The 20,878-nt window shown below is 47.5% G+C and overlaps 1 protein-coding gene across 1 annotated transcript; it reads left to right on the top strand.

Annotated features, from left to right (window-relative positions):
• Positions 1-4,809: 4,809 nt before the first annotated feature.
• LOC121271433 (keratin, type I cytoskeletal 47 kDa-like) lies at positions 4,810-19,862 on the top strand. Its single transcript, XM_041177439.1, has 10 exons — positions 4,810-5,334; positions 7,975-8,057; positions 8,594-8,750; positions 10,367-10,528; positions 12,010-12,135; positions 12,277-12,497; positions 15,116-15,147; positions 15,853-15,886; positions 17,039-17,058; positions 19,413-19,862. The coding sequence occupies exons 1-10, from the start codon at positions 4,885-4,887 to the stop codon at positions 19,424-19,426; spliced, it is 1,299 nt and encodes a 432-aa protein (XP_041033373.1). The 5' UTR covers positions 4,810-4,884; the 3' UTR covers positions 19,427-19,862.
• Positions 19,863-20,878: the final 1,016 nt, after the last annotated feature.

Raw genomic sequence — 20,878 nt, 5'->3', positions numbered from 1 at the left:
TTAAGGCTGAGGGTCTCCTAAATGTTTGTGTCACAAACTCTGAAACTATGACTCTCCATAGCCTGCCCACCAGCTAGAAGGCACAAGTCGGAGGGTGATGGAATACTTTCCATTTGCCTGAATGAGTACAGCTCAATTAAGAAGCTTGACATCAACAGGACAAAGCAACCAGCTTAATTGGCACTCCATCCATCACCTTAAACATTCACTCCCTCCACACTGACGCACAGTGGCAGCAGTGTGTACCATCTACAAAATGCACTGCAGCAACTTGCCAATCCTCCTCTGACAGCACCTTCCAAGCCCGTGACCTCTACCACCTAGAAGGACAAGGGCAGCAGACACATGGGAAAATCACCACCTGCAAGTGCCCCATCAAGTCACTCACCATCCTGACTTGTAACATCGCCGTACCTTCACTGTCGCTGGGTCAAAAATCCTGGAACTCCCTCCCTAACAACACTGTGGGTGTACCTACACCACATGGACAGCAGCGGTTCAAAGGCAGCTCACCACCACCTTCTCAAGGGCAATTAGGGATGGGCAATAAATGTTGGCCATTGCCAGTGATGTCCACATTCCAGGAGCACTTAAGAAAAATTTAGCTCCCAGTCCTCGCCATTCCTGATATCAGTTCAGAGAAAGTTCACTTGGCTTATTCCTGGGATAAGTCCCTCAGCTTATCTTATGAAGAAAGATTGAGCAGGTTGGGCCTATACCCATTGGGGATAAGAAGAATAAGAGGTGATCTTATTGGAACATATAAGAATCTTGAGGGGACTTGATAGGGTGGATACCAGGAGGATGTTTTCACTTGTGGGAGAGACTAGAACCAGAGGACACAGTTTAAGGATAAAAGATGGAAATTAGGAGAATCTTTTTTCACTCAATGGGTTGTCAGTCTTTGGAATTCTCTTCCCCAGAGGGCAGTGGAGGTTGGGTCACTGAATTTATTCCAGGCAGAGTTAGACAGGTTTTTTTTAATTCATGCACAAGATGTGGGCATCACTGGCTGGGCCAGCATTTATTGCCCATTCCTAATAGCCCTTGAGAAGGTGGTGGTGAGCTGCCTTCTTGAACCGCTGCAGTCCATGTGGTGTAGGTACACCCACAGTGCTGTTACGGAGGGAGTTCCAGGATTTTGGCCCAGCGACAGTGAAGGAACGGCGATATTTTTCCAAGTCAGGAGGTGAGTTACTCTCTGCAGGATTCCTATCTCTGACATGCTCTTGTAGCCACATTATTTATATGGCTGGTCCTGTTCAGCTTCTGGTCAATGGTAACCCCAAAGATGTTGATAGTGGGGGATTCAGTGATGGTAATGCCATTGAATGTCAAGGGGCGATGGTTAAATTATCTCTTGTTGAAGATGGTCATTGCCTGGCACTTGTGTGGTGCGAACGTTACTTGACATTTGTCAGCCCAAGCCTGGATATTGTCCAGATCTTGCTGCATTTGGACATGGACTGCTTCAGTATCTGAGGAGTCGCGAATGGTGCTGAACATTGTGCAATTGTCAGCGAACATCCCCATTTCTGACCTTATGATTGAAGGAAGGTCATTGATGAAGCAGCTGAAGATGGTTGGGCCGAGGACACTACCTTGAGGAACTCCTGCAGTTGAGATGACTGACCTCCAACAACCACAAGCAACCTCCTTTGTGCTAGGTATGACTCCGACCAGTGGAGGCTTTTCCCCCAGATTCCCATTGACTCCAGTTTTGCTGGAGCTCCTTGACTCGGTCAAATGCAGTCTTGATAGACAAGGGAGTCAAGGGTTATGGGGCAGCAGAGAGCAAAGTGGAGTTGAGACACAAGCAGTTCAGCCATGATCTTAATGAATGGTGGAGCAGGCTCAAAGGGCTGAATGGCCTACATCTGCCCATTAGTCCTATATTCCTACCTTCCCCTATCCCTCCATTTTCTCAGTTCTTGGGAACTCCCTCCCTCTTGGCTGTCTTGGATTGTTTGTACAACCGAGTGGTTTATTGGACCTCTTGAGAGAGGCATTAAGAGTCAATCGCATTGTGTGGGCCTAGGGTTATGTGCAGACAGAGAGGCATGGCAGATTCTCTTTGCTGAGGAGATTAATGACTCAGTTAGTTTCTATGACAGTTGTGGTGATGGTTCTGGTGAAAACCCATGAGTTAGTGGACTCGCTTCACCTGCATACCATACCATGATCTGCTTTGAACTCGCAACCCCTAAAATCCTGACCCAAATCCCTTCCAAAAACGAAGGACTGAGTATTTGTGTTTGATTCTGTGCCAAAACCGTCTGTACGTGAGCTGTGTTTAAAATCTAAATTGTGCAGCTTCAAGCCATCCTGAACAATACGCCCAATGAGAGTTAACATAAACACTACTATGGTAACCTTGGGCACATCTGGCTCAGAAATCAGTTAGCTATTTCACTCAAAACTTATTTAGAATTTTACAGCATATAGCAGGCCATTCAGCCCAATAGATAATTGCTGGTGTTTATGCTCCACATGAGTCCCCTCCCATCTTACTTCATCTCATCATATCAACAAGCCCTTCTGTCCCTTTCTCCCTGATGCACCTATACAGCGTCCACTTAAATGCACCAATGATTTAAATTTTACAACAACAACAACATTTGTATAGCACCTTTAATACACTGGAACATCCCAAGGTGCTTCACTAGGGCATTACCAAACCATGTTTGACACCGAGCCACATAAGAAGATATTAGGTCAGATGATCAAATGCTTAAACAAAGAGTTGTGTTTTAAGGAGTGTCTTAAAGTGAGGTGGAGAGGCAGAGAGGCATTGGCATCAAATTCCAGAGGAACCTAGGCAACTGAAGGCACAGCCGCCAATAGCAGAGTGATTAAAATCAAGAGATAAAAACAAAAAACTGCGGATGCTGGAATCCAAAACAAAAACAGAATTACCTGGAAAAACTCAGCATCAGCGGAGAAGAAAAGAGTTAACGTTTAGGGTCATGAAGACTCGAAATGTCAACTCTTTTCTTCTCCGCTGATGCTGCCAGACCTGCTGAGTTTTTCCAGGTAATTCTGTTTTTGATTAAAATCAAGGATGCACAAGATGCCAGAGTTTGAAGAGCTCTGATATCCCGGAGGCTTCTGGGGCTGGTGGAGATTAGAGATAGGGAAGGGCGAGGCTATGGAGGAACGTGAAAACAAGGATGAGAATTTGAAACTCAAGACTTTGCTTGACTGGGAGCCAATGTAGATCAGCGAGCACAGAGGGTGATCGGGGAACTGAGCTTGCTGCGAGTTAAGAAATGGGCTGTAGAGTTCTGGATGACCTCAAGTTTACAGAGGGTAGAACATGGGAGACCAGCTATAAAGAAGAAAAAAATATTGCTTTACAAATTTCAAGTTTTAGATCTTGGAAGGCAAGAAAAAACTCACCTGCAAATCGCAAGGCAAACTGTGCTAGGTAAATTAAGAAAAAAACCGAATAGAGTTTACCTTTCACACTTCACCCATATTAAGTGATAAAAGCAGAAGATTTTTTTTCTTCCGTCTTTTGGATCAGACATTAAAGCAACGCCCCATTTGCCTATTCAGGTGTTAGAGCAACTTAAACAGCCACTCACACTTTTCCTGCAATTCTCACACACCACTGACTCCTATCGCTCCGTGAAGGCTGTGCCTTCATCTGTCTGTTCTGAGCTCTGAAAATTCCCTCCCCAAACCTCTGCACCTCTCTATTTCTCTCTCTTCTTGTTTAAGGCTTTTCTTAAGACCTACTACAGCCTAGCTTTTGGTCACCTGTCCTAATATCTCTGTTCATGCCTTGGTGTCACATTTTGCTTGATAACACACTTTGGGGTGCTTTATACTTATTTTGCAGAGGCTATATAAATGCAAGTTCTTGTTGTTGAATAAAAGAGCAGGAGAGTTCTCCTGGCTAAATGGAGCCTAAGTTCCAAAGAAGAGTCATATTCACTCAAAGCATTAACTCTGTTTCTCTCTCCAAAGCTGCTACCAGACCTGCTGCACTATTTTTTTCTTTCAGATTTCCAGCCCCCTATATGTGATGTCACTGGACTAGTAATTGAGGGGCCCAGACTAATGCCCTTGGGACATGGGTTCAAATCCCACCACAGCAGCTGGTGGAATTTAAATTCAATTAATAAATCGGGAATTGAAAGCTAGTCTACCCAGCTAGTTCACTAATGCCCTTTAAGGAAGGAAATCTGCCATTCTTACCCGGTCTGGCCTACATGTGACTCCAGACCCACAGCAAGGTGGTTGACTCTTAACTGCCTAGCAAGTCACTCAGTTCAAGGGCAATTAGGGATGGGCAACAAATGCTGGCCTTGCTGTGTGTTAATTGCAAATTAACTGAGCGTAGGTAAGCAAACGCAGGGGGTTGTAGGTGAATGGGATTCAGTGCGAGTTAAAACATGGGCTGTAGTGTTTTAGGTTTACAGAGGGTAGAATGTGGGAGACCGGGTGAATGAATTACTTGCAAATTTACAAGTTACTAATTGTATTCAGACGGTGGATCTAAATGGGATCTTCACCTTTGCTTCTATGTTATAATATAAATTATGTATGAATATAAGCAAAAGTGAGGCCCTAATTTATATCTCATTATCCGAACACAGTTAACACTCAATTACTGTACAATGAACACCCCGCTACCTACCACTCCTTTCTCGCCCCATTCTACATCGTCGGCTACATTACCAACCCACCTCCTCTACACACCCACCCCCTTCGCCCATCCCCACTGCCCAATCAGCTCATGGAGGGCGTGGGCTGCAAAGAGGCTCTGCCCCTCTGTGACTGGGATAAAGGGACACTCTCAGCTCCCGGATCCTCACCCCTGAAACTCCTTCATCTGCAGCTTCCCTGTCACAAGCCAACTTTCAGTTGATCTCAGCCATGGCCACAAGGGGTTTGAGGAGCAGCAGCAGCAGCTTCACCCAGAGCAGGCGGTCGAGCCCAGGGATGTCTTCGATGAGTCTGTCCCACTTGTCCATGAGACCATCCATGTCCAGCTCCCGGTCGGTCCTGATGAGCTCCGGCAGCCGAGGTCTGGGAAGTTACGCCGGCGCAAATCGAAGTTTCCAGCTCGGCTCGGCTGCTCTCGGTCTGGGCAGCGGCGGCGGCGGCGGCAGCAGCACCTTCTTGGGAGGCATGGGTCTGATCTCCAATGAAAAAGACGCCATGCAGAACCTGAACCAGCGCCTGGCAGGCTACCTGGAGAATGTGAGGTCGCTGGAGAAATCCAACAAGGAGCTGGAGAAAGAGATTCTGAGCTACGGGACCAAGTCCATCGAAGGATTTGACTGGTCTGTGTATGATAAAATAGTCAGACCCATTCAGCAGCAGGTAGGAGATTTATTCTTCTTCCCATTCTGCCCCTGCTTGTATTTCCTATTTCAGAATTGGATCTCCTGCTGAAAAACAGGTCCGAACAATGTGCTTGACCCTGTACGTGCGACTTTTATTTGCAATACAGGTGTCAAGTTTCCCCCTCTTGTCTGTTGAAGTGGCAGTGGAGGACGAGCCGGGCTCTGCTGATGGTAGCTGGGTGGAATGTGTGGGGAGGGGTATTGGGGGGGTGGGTGGAGCGTGTGGGGAGGGGTATCGGGGGGTGGGTGGAGCGTGTGGGGAGGGGTATCGGGGGGTGGGTGGAGCGTGTGGGGAGGGGTATTGGGGGGGTGGGTGGAATGTGTGGGGAGGGGTATTGGGGGGGTGGGTGGAGTGTGTGGGGAGGGGTATCGGGGGGTGGGTGGAATGTGTGGGGAGGGGTATCGGGGGGGTGGGTGGAGTGTGTGGGGAGGGGTATTGGGGAGGTGGTTGGAGCGTGTGGGGAGGGGTTTTGGGGGTGGGTGGAGCGTGTGGGGAGGGGTATCAGGGGTGTGGGTGCAGCGTGTGGGGAGGGGTATCAGGGGTGTGGGTGGAGCATGTGGGGAGGGGTATCAGGGGTGTGGGTGGAGCGTGTGGGGAGGGGTATCGGGGGGTGGGTGGAATGTGTGGGGAGGGTTATCAGGGGTGTGGGTGGAGCATATGGGAGGGGTTTTGGGGGTGGGTGGAGTGTGCGGGGAGGGGTATTGGGGGTGGGTGGAGTGTGCGGGGAGGGGTATTGGGGGTTGGGTGGAGCGTGTGGGGAGGGGTATTGGGGGTTGGGTGGAGCGTGTGGGGAGGGGTATTGGGGGTTGGGTGGAATGTGTGGGGAGGGTTATCAGGGGTGTGGGTGGAATGTGTGGGGAGGGTTATCAGGGGTGTGGGTGGAGTGTGCGGGGAGGGGTATTGGGGTGGGTGGAGCGTGCGGGGAGGGGTATTGGGGGTTGGGTGGAGCGTGCGGGGAGGGGTATTGGGGGTTGGGTGGAGCGTGCGGGGAGGGGTATTGGGGGTTGGGTGGAGCGTGTGGGGAGGGGTATTGGGGGTAGGGAGGAGCGTGTGGGGAGGGGTATTGGGGGTTGGGTGGAGCGTGTGGGGAGGGGTATTGGGGGTTGGGTGGAGCGTGTGGGGAGGGGTATTGGGGGTTGGGTGGAGCGTGTGGGGAGGGGTATTGGGGGTTGGGTGGAGCGTGTGGGGAGGGGTATTGGGGGTTGGGTGGAGCGTGTGGGGAGGGGTATTGGGGGGGGGGTGGGTGGAGCGTGTGGGGAGGGGTATTTGGAGGGTGAGTGGAGCCATTAATGTCCCTGCAGAATATCCAAGTTGTGTGTGTGTGTGTGTGTGTGTGTGTGTGTGTGTGTGTGTGTGTGTGTGTGTGTGTGTGTGTGTCTCTGACACCTTTAGAACTGCACTTGAGCTAAGGGAGGTGTGGGCACACCCATAGCAGAGAATTAGAACTGACATGATGCAGGAGACAGAAGGGGAGGGGCAGCGTGCATTTGCCCTCATTTGATTTCTGGGGCAATCTAAATCTAACTTTGCTCTGAGCATGAAAGCCTCTCCCTACTCCCCAGCCTGAAGATAAGCACCGCGTGTGCAGGGGTAACAGGGGATAAACACCTGTTCCCCAGCCTGAAGATAAACACCCTGTGTACAGGGGGTAACAGGGGATAAACACCTGTTCCCCAGCCTGAAGATAAACACCCTGTGTACAGGGGGTAACAGGGGATAAACACAGGTACAGGGGATAAACACCTGTTCCCCAGCCTGAAGATAAACACCCTGTGTACAGGGGGTAACAGGGGATAAACACAGGTACAGGGGATAAACACCTGTTCCCCAGCCTGAAGATAAACACCCTGTGTACAGGGGGTAACAGGGGATAAACACAGGTACAGGGGATAAACACTTATTCCCCAGCCTGAAGATAAACACCCTGTGTACAGGGGGTAACAGGGGATAAACACATGTACAGGGGATAAACACCTGTTCCCCAGCCTGAAGATAAACACCCTGTGTACAGGGGGTAACAGGGGATAAACACAGGTACAGGAGATAAACACCTGTTCCCCAGCCTGAAGATAAACACCCCCTGTACCGGGAGACCCTGGTCTAAATTTGGAAAGAGAGTAATTATAAAGCTGCAGTATCAGGATACTACCGGAGCAAAATTTGCTCTCACAAGAACTTTTGCCTAGTCTGCATCTTGCTGCAACTTATTGTCTTTATAGGATCTGCGGAGATTCAGCATTCAATTCCAAACTGTCATTTTGCAATAACTTAAGGCATTGTTTGACAGCCATTCCCCAGGGCTCAAGTTCGGCCACTGTGTGTCACTTAGACATATAGCAGCGGAGGAGAAAGGCCCATCCTGATCACTTTCCCAGCACTCCTGCTGGAAAGTGCCTGTGTGAGTGGGCATCCAGAGGGGAATGGTGCCCCTCATTTAAGACCCTCCTCTTTGACCTTTCGTCATTCCTCCTCTTATCGCCAATTTCAGTTGACTGCGCTCCTGTAAAGGCACCTTGGGATGTTTTATGCTGTAAAGGGCGCTATACAAATGCACGTTTTTGCTGGACTCCAAGCTGCCCTCCTATTAATCATTTGCCTCCTTTTCATTTTCCCCAGATCCTCGATGCCATCATGCAGAACTCCCGCATTGCTCTGGAGATTGACAATGCCAAGCTAGCAGCTGAAGACTTCAAAAACAAGTAAGCTTTGGGGGTGGGGAAGTGATGACGGTGTAGTGGTAACATTACTGGACTAGTAACCCAGAGGCTCAGGTCAATACCAGAGTTCAAGTCCCACCATGGAAGCTGGTGGAGTTTAAATTCAGTTAATAGCATCTGGAATTCAGAGCTGGTCTTAGTAATGGTGACCGTAAAATCATTACCAATTGCCATAAAAACCTGTCTGCCATCCTTACCTGGTCTGACCTATATGTGACTCCAGACCCACAGTAATGTGGTTGACTCTGAAATGGCTGAGCAAGCTACTTGTTTCAAGGGCAGTTAGGGATGGGCAACAAATGCTGGCCTGGCCAGTGACGCCCACATCTCATGAAAAAATAGATTTAAAAAGAAAAGCTGATTTGGTTCCCTTCTCCCCCTGCAGCCACATCTCCACTTGTATGTCCTGGGATTTTGCTATCGCCCTGACACGGCTTGATATGGTTCGTTGTCTTTTTTTTCTCTCTAACTGTGTCTAATGTTGAATTTTTTTTTTTTGTTTCCACTGTCTGTTGCAGGTGGGAATCAGAACTGATACTGAGACAGTCAGTGGAGAGTGATATTAATGGACTTCACCAACTGAAGGACACCTATCTACAGCTACAGAGTGATCTGGCTCATGACATTGCTGGGCTGGAGGATGAGATTGCCTACCTGAAGAAGAACCATAATGAGGTGGGTTCCTGGGGTTGGCGAGGTTGGGTGGTTGTGGGGTGGGGAGGGGTAATGGTGTCCCAGGATCCCCTTATTATACACACACACACGCACATACACTCACTCTCAAAATGTGGGCTGCTAGTATCTTCCTGCTGTGTGACACCCGCCTCGGTGAAGATATTCATCACACCCTATCCTCTCTGCCCACCCTCTCTGATCATCATGGTTCACTTTACCCTAACCCGCCTATTAGGAAATTGACCCTTTCCGATTGGCTGTCTGATTTTATTTTCTGTTGAAGCGAGTGAAGTTCGGTTGGTGTGTGAAACAAGCATTGCCAGTTACCAGCCAGGTGGTTGGGTTAAAAATTGTCCGGTAATGTGCAGTCGCTCCTTCAGACCGAGATGCATGGACTCTCCCTCCCCCACCCTCCACAGAGCTTTCTCTCTTTCCCCCACAGGTTTTTCTCTCCTTTATTCATTTTATCTGTCCCTCTACCTAATTCCTCAACCCCTCTCTCTCTTCCCCTGCATGTCCTCTCCTCACTTTCAGTTTGCCTTTGCGCTTCTCATCATCTTCGCTTCCTCTCAAACTCTCTGCCTCTTACTCTTGTGTTGCCTTACCCCTCTTTTACTTTGTCATTTTTTAACTTCATTCATGGGATGGGTGCGTCGCTGGCTAGGCCAGCATTTATTGCCCATCCCTAACTGCCCTTGAGAACTGAGCAACTTGTTAGACCATTTCAGAGGGCAGTTAAGAGCCAACCACATTGCTGTGGGTCTGGAGTCACAGGTAGGCCAGACCAGGTAAGGACAGCAGATTTCCTTCCCTAAAGGGCATCAGTGAACCAGTTGGGTTTTTACGACTATCGACAATGGTTTCATGGTCATCATTAGACTCATTGTCTTCCTCTTCCTCTCTCTGGCTGTATCTTTCTTTTGCTCTTTATCTGTCCCTCTCCATGGATGTGTCTGTGTTGTCACTGTCTCTGTCTTACCCTCTTATTATTTCCTTGCTCTTTTCTCTATCCATTCCCCATCTCCTTCTCTGCTGCTCTTGTTCTACCCCTCTGTGCCCACCCACTGCCTTTCTGGCCCTAATTCCCCTGCAGGACCAGTGGCACATTGGCATCAGCAATTCTTTCACCTCCTCAACTACTGGTTGCCCATCTTCCAGTTGAAAAGCTAACAGACTCCATATCATCCATTGGAATCACCTTTGACTGCTTTGATATCTAAAAAGCTATAAATCAATCAAAGAAAATGAGGGGCAAAAAATCCCATTAACTTTTTTAAATAAAAAAGGTCTTCCTATCACTTTACTCCCAAGTGTTTTTTTTTTTTGCAGCAGTATCCTTGAGATTAATCTTTAATTCTGGGAGACCTGAATAATCCTGGAGGGTTGGCAACCCCAAGCCCAAGGCAAGACGTGCAATATTGATCCCTATGTTCATCTCTGTAGTCAGAATTGCCACTTTCTGTCAGTCTCAATAACTAATTGCCAAGATTTTGCCCTACATTCCCTTGCTATATTCAGCACTTACACCGTTATTGGGCTCGAAAAGGTGCAGGAAGCTCACACTTAGCGTGTGGCCCGACATGGTTGCACTATTGTAACGGTTTCTGTGCTTTCAGGAACTGAAGCTCTTGCAACAGCAGAAGACTCAAGACATCCAGGTTGAGATAGACGCAGGTCCTTCTGTTGACCTGACTGCAGCCCTGCAGGATATGCGAGAAAATTATACCAAGATTGCTGAAAAGAACCAAAAGGATTTGGACGATTGGTACAAGCAACAGGTAGGATTGGATTCACCACCAACAGCAGCGCACAACCTCTGAAGGAGGTGAGTCAGTGACTGACTGGTTAATCTGGGTTTTTGTTAATAGAGACAGTGGAGGGTAACAGATTGAGGAGTGATCCCTGGAGGGTCACCACTGGGAACATGTCACTAAGGTGAACCCCATGCATTAACTCTAACTTTCTACGTGAAGGATTGGAGCCAATTCCTAATCTAGTGGTTCAAATTCCCCCTTTGTAACGCAAGATTTACCCTCATTGAAAGCTATTTGAGTGTCCAGGTGGACGATGTCTATCGGGTTTCTCCCATCCTTAGTGACTTCCTCAAAATCTTTTATATTCAAATTCACACAGCCCAACCTATTTTTCCAGAAGGAACGTGGTGTGTGTCCACTTGCCCTTGCCTTTCCACGATTCCCCTGCTGCAGTCAAATCCAAAAAATGCTCTACGTTGGCTGCAAGGCCCTTTGGGAAGTCCTGAAGTTGTGTGAAGCGCTTTATAATCAGCTGACTTCCTTCTGTTAGCCCACCACACCCTCATGGAGTCAGCCTAGCTTATGAACAAACCCAAGTCTATACTGGTAATTATTTTACATCAGTGCATAATTTTGTATTGCACACATGGTAATTTTCCCTTTTGAGCTCTGAACAACACCATCAGGTTCAAATGGTAGCTAGGAGCCTCCTGCACTGTATGGGACACCATTAAGGATGGTGACTGAGTTCTGTAAGATGGACGACCAATTAGACGCTGTCCAGCTTAAAAGGAGTGGCAGACTGCAGTGATGGGTAAGTAAGAGATGGTGCACTTCAAAATGGAGGTGTCCCCCCCCCCACCGCCCTAAACTTTCTACAACTGTAGGAAAGAAAATAGTGTTCTCTCTAGAGGGTGGCCTGTTCCTGCTCCTGCTCCCAGGCAGACAGAGGGCCTCTCAGCCCACCTGGAGCAGTGGCCCCCCCTGGCCAGCCATGGGGAGGCAGCTAAACTTCTCCGGCCACCTCTGCAAACCTGCAGGCTGACCCAAAAATCACTGCCACCTCTTTTAGGCGATCCTGAGCAAGCCTGATTGGCAGACAGCCCAACCGCCACCAACTCTTCCCATTCCTCCTCTGCAAAAAATGGCCAAGGGACAGGGGACCAGCATGCAGGGGGTGAGTTACCCCACCCTGCCTCCAATCTTAGTGTGATGGGAGTGAACAATCTAGCTCAGTGTCTCAGAGGAAGACCATTGAAGGATCGAGCCTCAAAAGCTACATTGAAATGCTGTCTGACCTGTGTTTCCACATCTTTGTTTCATACTTTGAATTTTACCTCCCAGTTAAAAACCTTCTCCAGTCAATGCCAATGGTGATCTTTGTGTTTTGGTTCGGCCTACTTGGCAACAGTCACTGTTTGACCAGCTCCTTATCAGTGTGGCTCAGGTTATCTCAGGAACATCATTCTTCACCCGTGTAAACCTCTCTCTCCCTGGATTATCAGGTGCAGATTCAAGTCACACAGACCACACAGAGTACCCAGGCTCTCGATGCAAGCAAAGGTGAACTGACTCAACTGCGTCAGCAAATACAAAACCTTGATGGTGAATACAACGCCCTACTTGGCACTGTAAGTGAGCTTTGACAATTCGCAGTCTGCTCGTGGGAGCATGGGGTTTATCTGAATGTTAATCCAATCGCTATTTAAACCAGCCCTGAGCTGCCCGTTCAAACCGCCCTTTACATGACCAAACTGCCTTGGTGTTTTCAGATATCTGCTCTGCAGAACGCTTTGAACAACACAGACGCTAGATATGACATGGAGCTTCAGAACCTACTCACCAGGAGCACGCAGCTGGAAGGGGAACTGGGAAATCTCCTGAACAGCATAACACAACAGGGCCAGGAATACGAGAACCTTCTGAACATCAAGATGAAGCTGGAGGCTGAGATTCAGAAGTACAAGACTCTTCTGGAAGGAGGCAACCAAAAGTAAGTTTCCAAGACCATTGTACAGATTGATTGTGTGCCTGATAGTCCCTGGAAAATGTAACTGGTCACGCTGGTAGCTTTTCAGGCAAATGGTCCCAAGTGGCAGTCTCAGGACTCTGTGCAGTGAGTTAGATCAGGAGGGCATCCCAAGTAATGTGGAAGTACAGGGCATTAAGTTTGACTGTGGGTTGACAGATAAGGGAGTGCAATTCAACTACTGTTCCTGCCCCAGTCGCTGGAAGGTGAGAATGTAAGATATAACTGGTCCCACTGGTAGTTTTTCAGGTGAATGTCCCCAAGGGAAGTTGATGGTGTAATGGTATTGTCGCTGGGCTAGAGACCCAGGGTAATGCTCTGAGCGCCTGGGTTTGAATCCTGTCATGGCAGATGGTGAAATTTGAATCCAATATAAAAAAAAATTAGAATGAAAAGTCTAATGATGACCATGAAACCATTGTTAGTCGTTCACTAATGCCCTCTAGGGATGGAAATCTGCTGTCACTACATGACTCTTAACTGCCCTCTGAAATGGCCCTAGCAAGCCACTCAGTTGCTACAAAGCCACAAAACAGGAATGAAACCAGATGGAACACAAAGGCAATCTTCACACTGTAAAGTCATCATCCTTACTAACTTTGGCGAGTGCCAAAATTGGGAGAGCTGTCTCTCAAACTAATCAAGCAACAGCCTGACATAGCCATCCTTACAGAATCATACCTTAGAGATAATGTCCTGGACACCACCATAACCATCTCTGGGTCCATCCTCTGCAGTACTGGCATCTACCCGGCTATGTGGAAAATTGCCCAGGTATGCCCTGAACACACAAAGCAGGACAAATCTAACCTGACCAATTACTGACCCATCAGTCTACTCTCAATCATCAGTAATGGAAGGGATCATCAAGAGTGCTATCAAGCGGCACCTGTTTAGCAATAACCTGTTCACTGACACTCAATTTGGGTTCCACCAGGGTCACTCAGCCCCTGACCTCATTACAACCTTGATTCAAACATGAACAAGAGAAGTGAGATGAGAGTGACTGCATTTGACCAAGAGTGGCATCAAGAAGCCCTAGCAAAACTGGAGTCAATGGGAATCAGGGAGAAAACTCTCCGCTGGTTGGAGTCATACCCTAGCACAAAGGAAGATGGTTGTAGTTGTTGGAGGTCAGTCATCTCAGCTCCAGGACATCACTGCAGGAGTTCCTCAGGGTAGTGTCCTAGGCCCGCCCATCTTCAGCTGCTTCATCAACGACCTTCCTTCCTTCAGAAGTGGGGATGTTCGCTGATGATTGCACAATGTTCAGCACCATTCGCAACTCTTCAGATATTGAAATGGTCCATGTCCAAATGCAGCAAGACCTGGACAATATCCAGGCTTGGGCTGACAAGTGGCAAGTAACATTCACGCCACAAGTGTCAGGCAATGACCATCTCCAACAAGAGAGAATCCAACCATCGCCCCTCGATGTTCAATGCCATTACCATAACTGAATCCCCCACTCTCAATATCCTGGGGCTTACCATTGACCAGAAACTGAACTGGACTAACATATAAATACTATAAATAAAGTCAGGAGTGTGATGGAATACTCCCCACTTGCCTAGATGAGTGCAGCTCCAACAACACTCAAGAAGCTTGACACCATCCAGGACAAAGCAGCCCATTTGGCACCCCATCCATAAACATTCACTCCCTCCAGCACCGACGCACAGTAGCAGCAGTGTGTACCATCTACAAGATGCACTGCAGGAATTCACCAAGGCTCCTTCGACAGCACCTTCCAAACCCACAACCACTACCATCTAGAAGGACAAGGGCAGCAGATAGATGGGGATACCACCACCTGGAAGTTCCCCTCCAAGTCACCATCCTGACTTGGAAATATATCGCCGTTGCTTCACTGTCGCTGGGTCAAAATCCTGGAACTCCCTCCCTAACAGCACTGTGGGTGTACCTACACCACAGGGACTGCAGTGGTTCAAGAGGGCAGCTCACCACCACCTTCTCAAGGGCAATTAGGGCTGGGCAATAAATGCTGGCCCAGCCAGTGACACCCACATCCCTTGAATGAATTTTTACAAAAGGCAAGTGAGGAACTGAGTGGGTCAAGTAGGGGCTTGGCTTTCCCCATGGGTAAACAGCTGGATAGTGCCAGTCACAAGGTCCCTCACACTGAATCTGATCGATGTCTGACTGTTGCAGGAAAGCTGGGCTCAGAGGTGAAACTTGAGGGTAAAAAAATATTCTGGAAATAAAGGCAGTGACTTTCCAATGGAAACAGCGACATCTATCAGGCAGCTTTTGTTACTGGAGTAGTGAGAGATCGAATGGTGGAGCTCCAACCCTTTATTGACATCCTGTAGACAAAGTTCCACGAGAGATCCCCAGTTCCCACTGAGGTTCCCTCGGAGGACCATTAGCAGGAAGAATCCACAAGATGACTTTTCTTCATGACAGGGCAGAGTGCTGGCCTATCTGTCCATGCTGCTGCCCTCTCACCTTTCCCCCTCCAATCCCAGCTCTTTTAAACCTGCTACAGGCTTCATTTTGCAGCACACTAAGTTTAAAATCTTTGTTTTCTCTTCCCATCACCCCTTGCATCCTCAAACCAGCCTGATTAGCTTTGGATCATCTTCCTCCGGTGGTAAGTAGCTTCATGTGATTTGTCAGAATGAAAGTTTGTGTATCACGGCTCTTTAGCCTTCTGCTGTAATTCATGATCATCACCAAAGTCACTGCCACACCACACTGCAGGGCAGTGCTATCTCCTTCTGTCGGCTTCTCCATCTGTGTCTCTCCCACTCTGTCTGTCTCTCTCTCTGTCTGTCCCTCTCTCTGTGTGTTTCTGTCTCTCTGTCTTGCTCACAGCAAAACTCCTCACATCTCTGACTTTTCCAGGAACACTCCTTTCAGCTAAATGCAAGCTATTGAACCTAAGCTTCCTATCACTGACCTCTTCTTCAGTTAGTCCATGGTCTCATCTCCTCTCTTTACCTCGGTGTTATCCTGCTGTGGCTTTCCCCTGTGATTCACACTAAAAGCAAACTGGTAACTGTTATTGACAGCTCTGAAGAAGAGTCATACGGACTCGAAACATCAACTCTGTTTCTCTCTCCACAGATGCTGTCAGACCTGCTGAGTTTTTCCAGCATTTTCTGTTTTAATTTCAGATTTCCAGCATCCTCAGTATTTTGCTTTTATATTATGCAACTTGTAATGAACTCCATTTCTTATTGAGGGTGACTGGAGTTGGAGTGTGTGGTTATTGGGATTTGCCTGTATGTCAGCCATTTTGAACTGAAATTCCTCTTGCAATTGGTTAACTATTCTATTTTCTGCGCTATTTTAGGTAAGAGCTCAGGAGGTTCCAGTATGACCATCACGTAAGTCCCTCTTATTGCACATCAATTCTTGACCTATGAGGAGCTGGGGGGGGTGGGGGGGCAATGGGAAATTTATGGGCCTCAAAGGCTAAATGTTATAGTGAATTCTAAGTGTTACCAGTCATCCTTCCCAGTATGCCTGGTGTCATTGACCCTACTGAATGACTCCAGTAAATTTACAGTTGCTTCTTTATGTCGATTCTGAGATGTGTGATGGGATAGAAAACTTGATAAGTAATCTCAATGGAAGGACATCACACACAAGGCACCAAGCACAGAAACCAGAGGACATTAAGTCTTCGACTCTCGTAATAATATTCTTTGAGGCCTAATGGGGTGGGATACAGAATTAATGATCCAAGCCACACACCATCCTAATTTACGAACTTAATGAACGTACAAATTAGGAGCAGGATTCGGCCACTCAGCCCCTCAAGCCTGCCCCGCCACTCAATAAGATCATGGCTGATCTGATTGTAACCTCAACTCCACATTCCTGCCTACCCCCGATAACCTTCAACCCCCTTGTTATTCAAGAATCTATCTACCTCTGCCTTAAAAATATTCATAGACTCTACTTCAACTGCCTTTTGAGGAAGAGACCCTCTGAGAGAATAAATTTCTCTTCATCTCTGTCCTAATTGGGTGACCCCTTATCTTTAAACTGTGACTCCCCTCGTTTTAGAGTCTCCCACAAATGGAAACATCCTTTCCACATCCACCCTGTCAAGACCCCTCGGGATCTTATATTTTTCAATCAAGTCGCCCCTTAGTCTTCCAAACTCCAGCAGACACTTGGAACTATATCGCCGTTCCTTCATTGTGGCTGGGTCAAAATCCTGGAACACCCTTCCATACAGCACCATGGTGCACCTACACCACATGGAGTGCAGCACTTTAAAAAAAAAAAAGTGGTTCACTCTCAAGGGCAATTAGGGATGGGCAACAAATGCTGGTCTAGACAGTGAAAGGCTGATCACTGCTAGGAATTGGATAAAGAATCACAATACAATGGTCCTTAAACTCAATAACTTAAAATTTGAAGCCTAGCCTGTACTCTTAGGGTTTGAGTTGGTGGGATTTTTTGTTTACATACTAACTGTGTACATGGCAGTCGCTAACCAATTCTATTTTTCTTTTGTCCTCTTTTAGCACCACCACAATTGATAGAGGTAACGAAAGATCGTCTTCACTCTTCTGAACCCTTTGTTTGATGGTACTATGCAGTGTGGCACAGTTGCTTGTGGCCCAGATTTGACCTTTAGCCTGGGCTGCACCAGCGGCAGTTTCAATCCATGTTCCTAAGGTGCTGTAAAAATGCAGATTGCCTGGATTCAGCCAGGGCGGTATGGGTGCAGTGTGATTGGCCTTAACCAGGAGAAAGGTTCCAAATCGGTCAGCCAGAGTTCCTGCCAGTGATTCCGTGTTTAGCCTGCTTGTGTAGACAGCTTCCAACACTGCCTGTCTTCAGACATGGATAAAACTCCTGCATTGCTTGAACACATTTTCTTCCCTGTCCCTAACCCCTCTGGTATCTCCCTCCTTTTTTAAAGTTGGCAAGCAACTTTTAAATCAATCTCATTTCATCCACTCATCTTGGTGAGCTCCATTCACCAGAGAAGGGGGCCAAAGGAACAGGAGGAGGCCATTCATTCCTGCCCCCCCACCCCCCTCCCAGCGCCTTTCAATTAGCTCCTGGCTGCACCATACTTTGACTTTCATTCCTGCCTTGGCTCTGTCACCTCACCCAACAAAACTGTCACTTTGCCCATTAACAAAAGGCAGGTAGGAGGAGGCTGATCTAATGCCCCACTTGAGCAATTTATTAGCTCCTAGGTAAAGCCCAGATCCCCAACACCAGAGGTGAGCTGGTTCCTACAGAACTGTACAAGGGTTGAATTTAGTAATTAAAAGCTTGTATCCTGCTCTGAACTTTCCCCACTCTTGACTCCTCAGCTCCGACAAACTGTCTAACTCATCACTCATCATCTTCAGATGAGGAGAAACTTCTTCACTCAGAGGGTGGTGAACCTGTGGAATTCTCTACCACAGAGGCTGTGGAGGCCAGGTCACTGAATATATTTAAGAAGGAAACAGATAGATTTCTAGATTCTAAAGGCATCAAGGGGTATGGGGAGAGAGTGGGATGATGGCGCTGAGATAGAGGATCAGTCATGATCATATTGAATGGTGGAGCAGGATTGAAGGGTCGAATGACCTGCTCCTATTTTCACGATTTTAAAATGAAGATCTCAGTTTACCAACCTCTTCCAGAAGCTTCAAACCTCTCTGTCTACTAGAGGTTTGCTGTTCCTTTCCTGCTAATATCTGTCCCACTATCTTCAACCCTGGTCTTGTCCTGCACGGCTGGACTTGACCATTTGCCCAGTCAAGAGAGAAGTAAATCATGTCTGCAGGCCCAATGAGCCAAGTTCCATGCTCTGTTGGAAATTCTAAGTACAGTAAGTTTAGATTTTGACGACAATTCTTCTGTAAATAATGGTGGAGATGCACTACACCCAACCAACAAAGGTGCCCCCCCACCCAATAGCCTGTCACCACCCCCTGCCACCTCCTCCAAACCTTCACTGACACATGCCATCAATCCGAACCACAAAATTGAGCAATGTCATGTATGAATTTCGCTGCTGGTGCAATGCTAGTTACATAAGCCATACATTCCGACGGTTGGCTGATTGAATTCAACAACATGTTCCTCTAGCGATTCATAGTAGACAGAGTACAGAAGACTAGCTCAACCAGCCTGCGCTTGCAAAAAACCCAAAGCAAAGCACCTATTATTGTTAGATGCAATTCTGCAATTAGGCAGCACTTGTTGAACAATCCTGAGTGCGCTATTAGATACATTAACAACTAATTTAAGATAATCATTCAAGTTCGTAATGTGGCTCATTTATGCTTGCTAGGAGCAATGTGCATTCAATAGTCGGGATCCGGTCTCTGCAAGCAGAAGAAATATGTTCAGGCCTTGTGACTTTTTTGAATTGCCTAGAAGCTCGGGGAGTCTGTAGTTTCCCCATTGCTTTCTCCATGGCAATGCCTCTGCCAATCAGAGTCAACTTGCCAACCAATCAATGCCCTTTTCTCCTGTAGTGTAAATTGTTGTGATAGTTTGAAATTTGGCATTCTTGCATTTGTCCTGATAAACTTCAGTAACGTGTTTCCCTTCAGTAATGGCGTAAGAATTGTTAAGGGTTCAAACAAGTGAAAAAGTCAGTGTTAGCAGGAATCACTAGCAGCTCTTGGGGCTCTTTGGAAAGATCAGGGTGTGCGCAAAATCAAAAAGGGACAGAAAATAACTGAGTTCAAGTCAGTCCTTGTTGAAGTACATCCGATTTAAAGAAGAAGGTAGCAGGAAATAAGGGGAAACTGCAGGAAAATAGGCCTGTAAAATCATGAGGGGCCTAAATTCAACAAGGAGAAGAGGCATAGAGTGGTCATAGTACATGCTGCAGAACTCTCTCTCTTTTTCAAAGTTAACTTGGGTTTTGTTTGATTGTTGCAGAAGTTACAAAGTGAAGACTCTGTGGCATCTTCCTGGGAACCCTCAAGCCTGAGGCCCCACAACTCATATTCACTGCCGTGGTTTCTGCTGGAGTCTTAGGGATGTGAGATCTTCAGTTGGGGATTTTCTCCCTCATGGCTTCCGTCCTTAACTCTTACTCTTTTGGTGCTCTTGCTAACAATGGAACGTGTACCAGGACCCTCAAGGCTCCCTTCAGGTAGATTCGCCCCATTTCCAAATCAAACAGGTGGGCTGCAACGGAGCCAGAAGCCAGCCCCCATCAGCTGCGATGCCTCCATTTCTCACTCATTTCCTCTCAAACGTTGAGGTGGGCCCACACTTTCCACACTTAAAGGAACCCTGGGTTGCCCTGAAGTTCCGACACCTTTTCGCATGTCCGCTTTCTGTTTTAAAATTGATGAATAAAAGCTTTTCTGATCAAATCTCAAAGCCATTGTGTTCCAGAATTATTTGAAATGAGCATCACGGTAGTTATTGGGTGAACTTCATTCGTGGGCATCACTGGCAGTTATTGCCCACGCCTAGTTTTTTTTTTAATTTATTTTTTCATGGGAGGTGGGTATCACTGGCAAGGCCAGCAGTTTTGCCCATCCCTAATTGCGCCAGAGCTGAGTGGCTTGCTGGGGCATTTCAGAGGGCAGTTAAGAGTCAGCCACATTGCTGTGGGTCTGGAGTCACATGTAGGCCAGTCCGGGTAAGGACAGCAGATTTCCTTCCCTGAAGGATGTTAGTGAACCAGATGGAGTTTTATGACAATAAACGATAGTTTCGTGGTCAAGATTACTGATGCTAGTTTTTAATTCCAGATTTTATTAACTGAATTTAAATTCCACCAGTTGCTGTGGTGGGATTTGAGCACCAACCACCCCCCCGCCCCCCCCCGCCCCAACACCGAGCATTAGTCTGGCCCTCTGGACTACTAGTCCAGTGACACTACCTCTGCACCACTGTCTTTCCTCATTGCCAGTGGAGGTGGCAATTGACCATCATCTTCTTGAACCAGGAATGCAGGATGACTGTATGGACTTCAGTGCTAAGGAGGATGGGTCACCATTACCATCACAAGAATGAATAGTGAAAAACTGATGTGAAAGGTCAGGCTAGGAACAATATTTCCGATATTGGCCAGAGTTCATATTGTGGGCAATAGGGAAACACTTGAGTTTGCAGGGATTCTGGTGAAGCTACCCTGGACCAGGTGTATCATGGGTAGCCCCGTGGTTGCCTCTCATTACAATCTGACCTCCAGCTACCAGCTCTGAAGGTAGGTGCTTGACACTTGACTCATGTAATAATATGTTGGACGTGAGTCTGGTTTAAATGAGGCTGCATGCATACGGTACAGTCTCACTTTTACCAGAGGGGCAGAAGTGAAAGCAAAAGTACATGAAGTCATGAAGGAAGACTTGGTGTCAGAAGGTCTCAGTTCTGGCAATGCTGAAGGT

The sequence above is a fragment of the Carcharodon carcharias genome, chromosome 30 (assembly GCF_017639515.1).
Source record: "Carcharodon carcharias isolate sCarCar2 chromosome 30, sCarCar2.pri, whole genome shotgun sequence".
Classification (NCBI taxonomy): domain Eukaryota; kingdom Metazoa; phylum Chordata; class Chondrichthyes; order Lamniformes; family Lamnidae; genus Carcharodon; species Carcharodon carcharias.
Note: the sequence above shows the minus strand (reverse complement) of the source record. Positions and strands in the feature narration are given on the sequence as shown.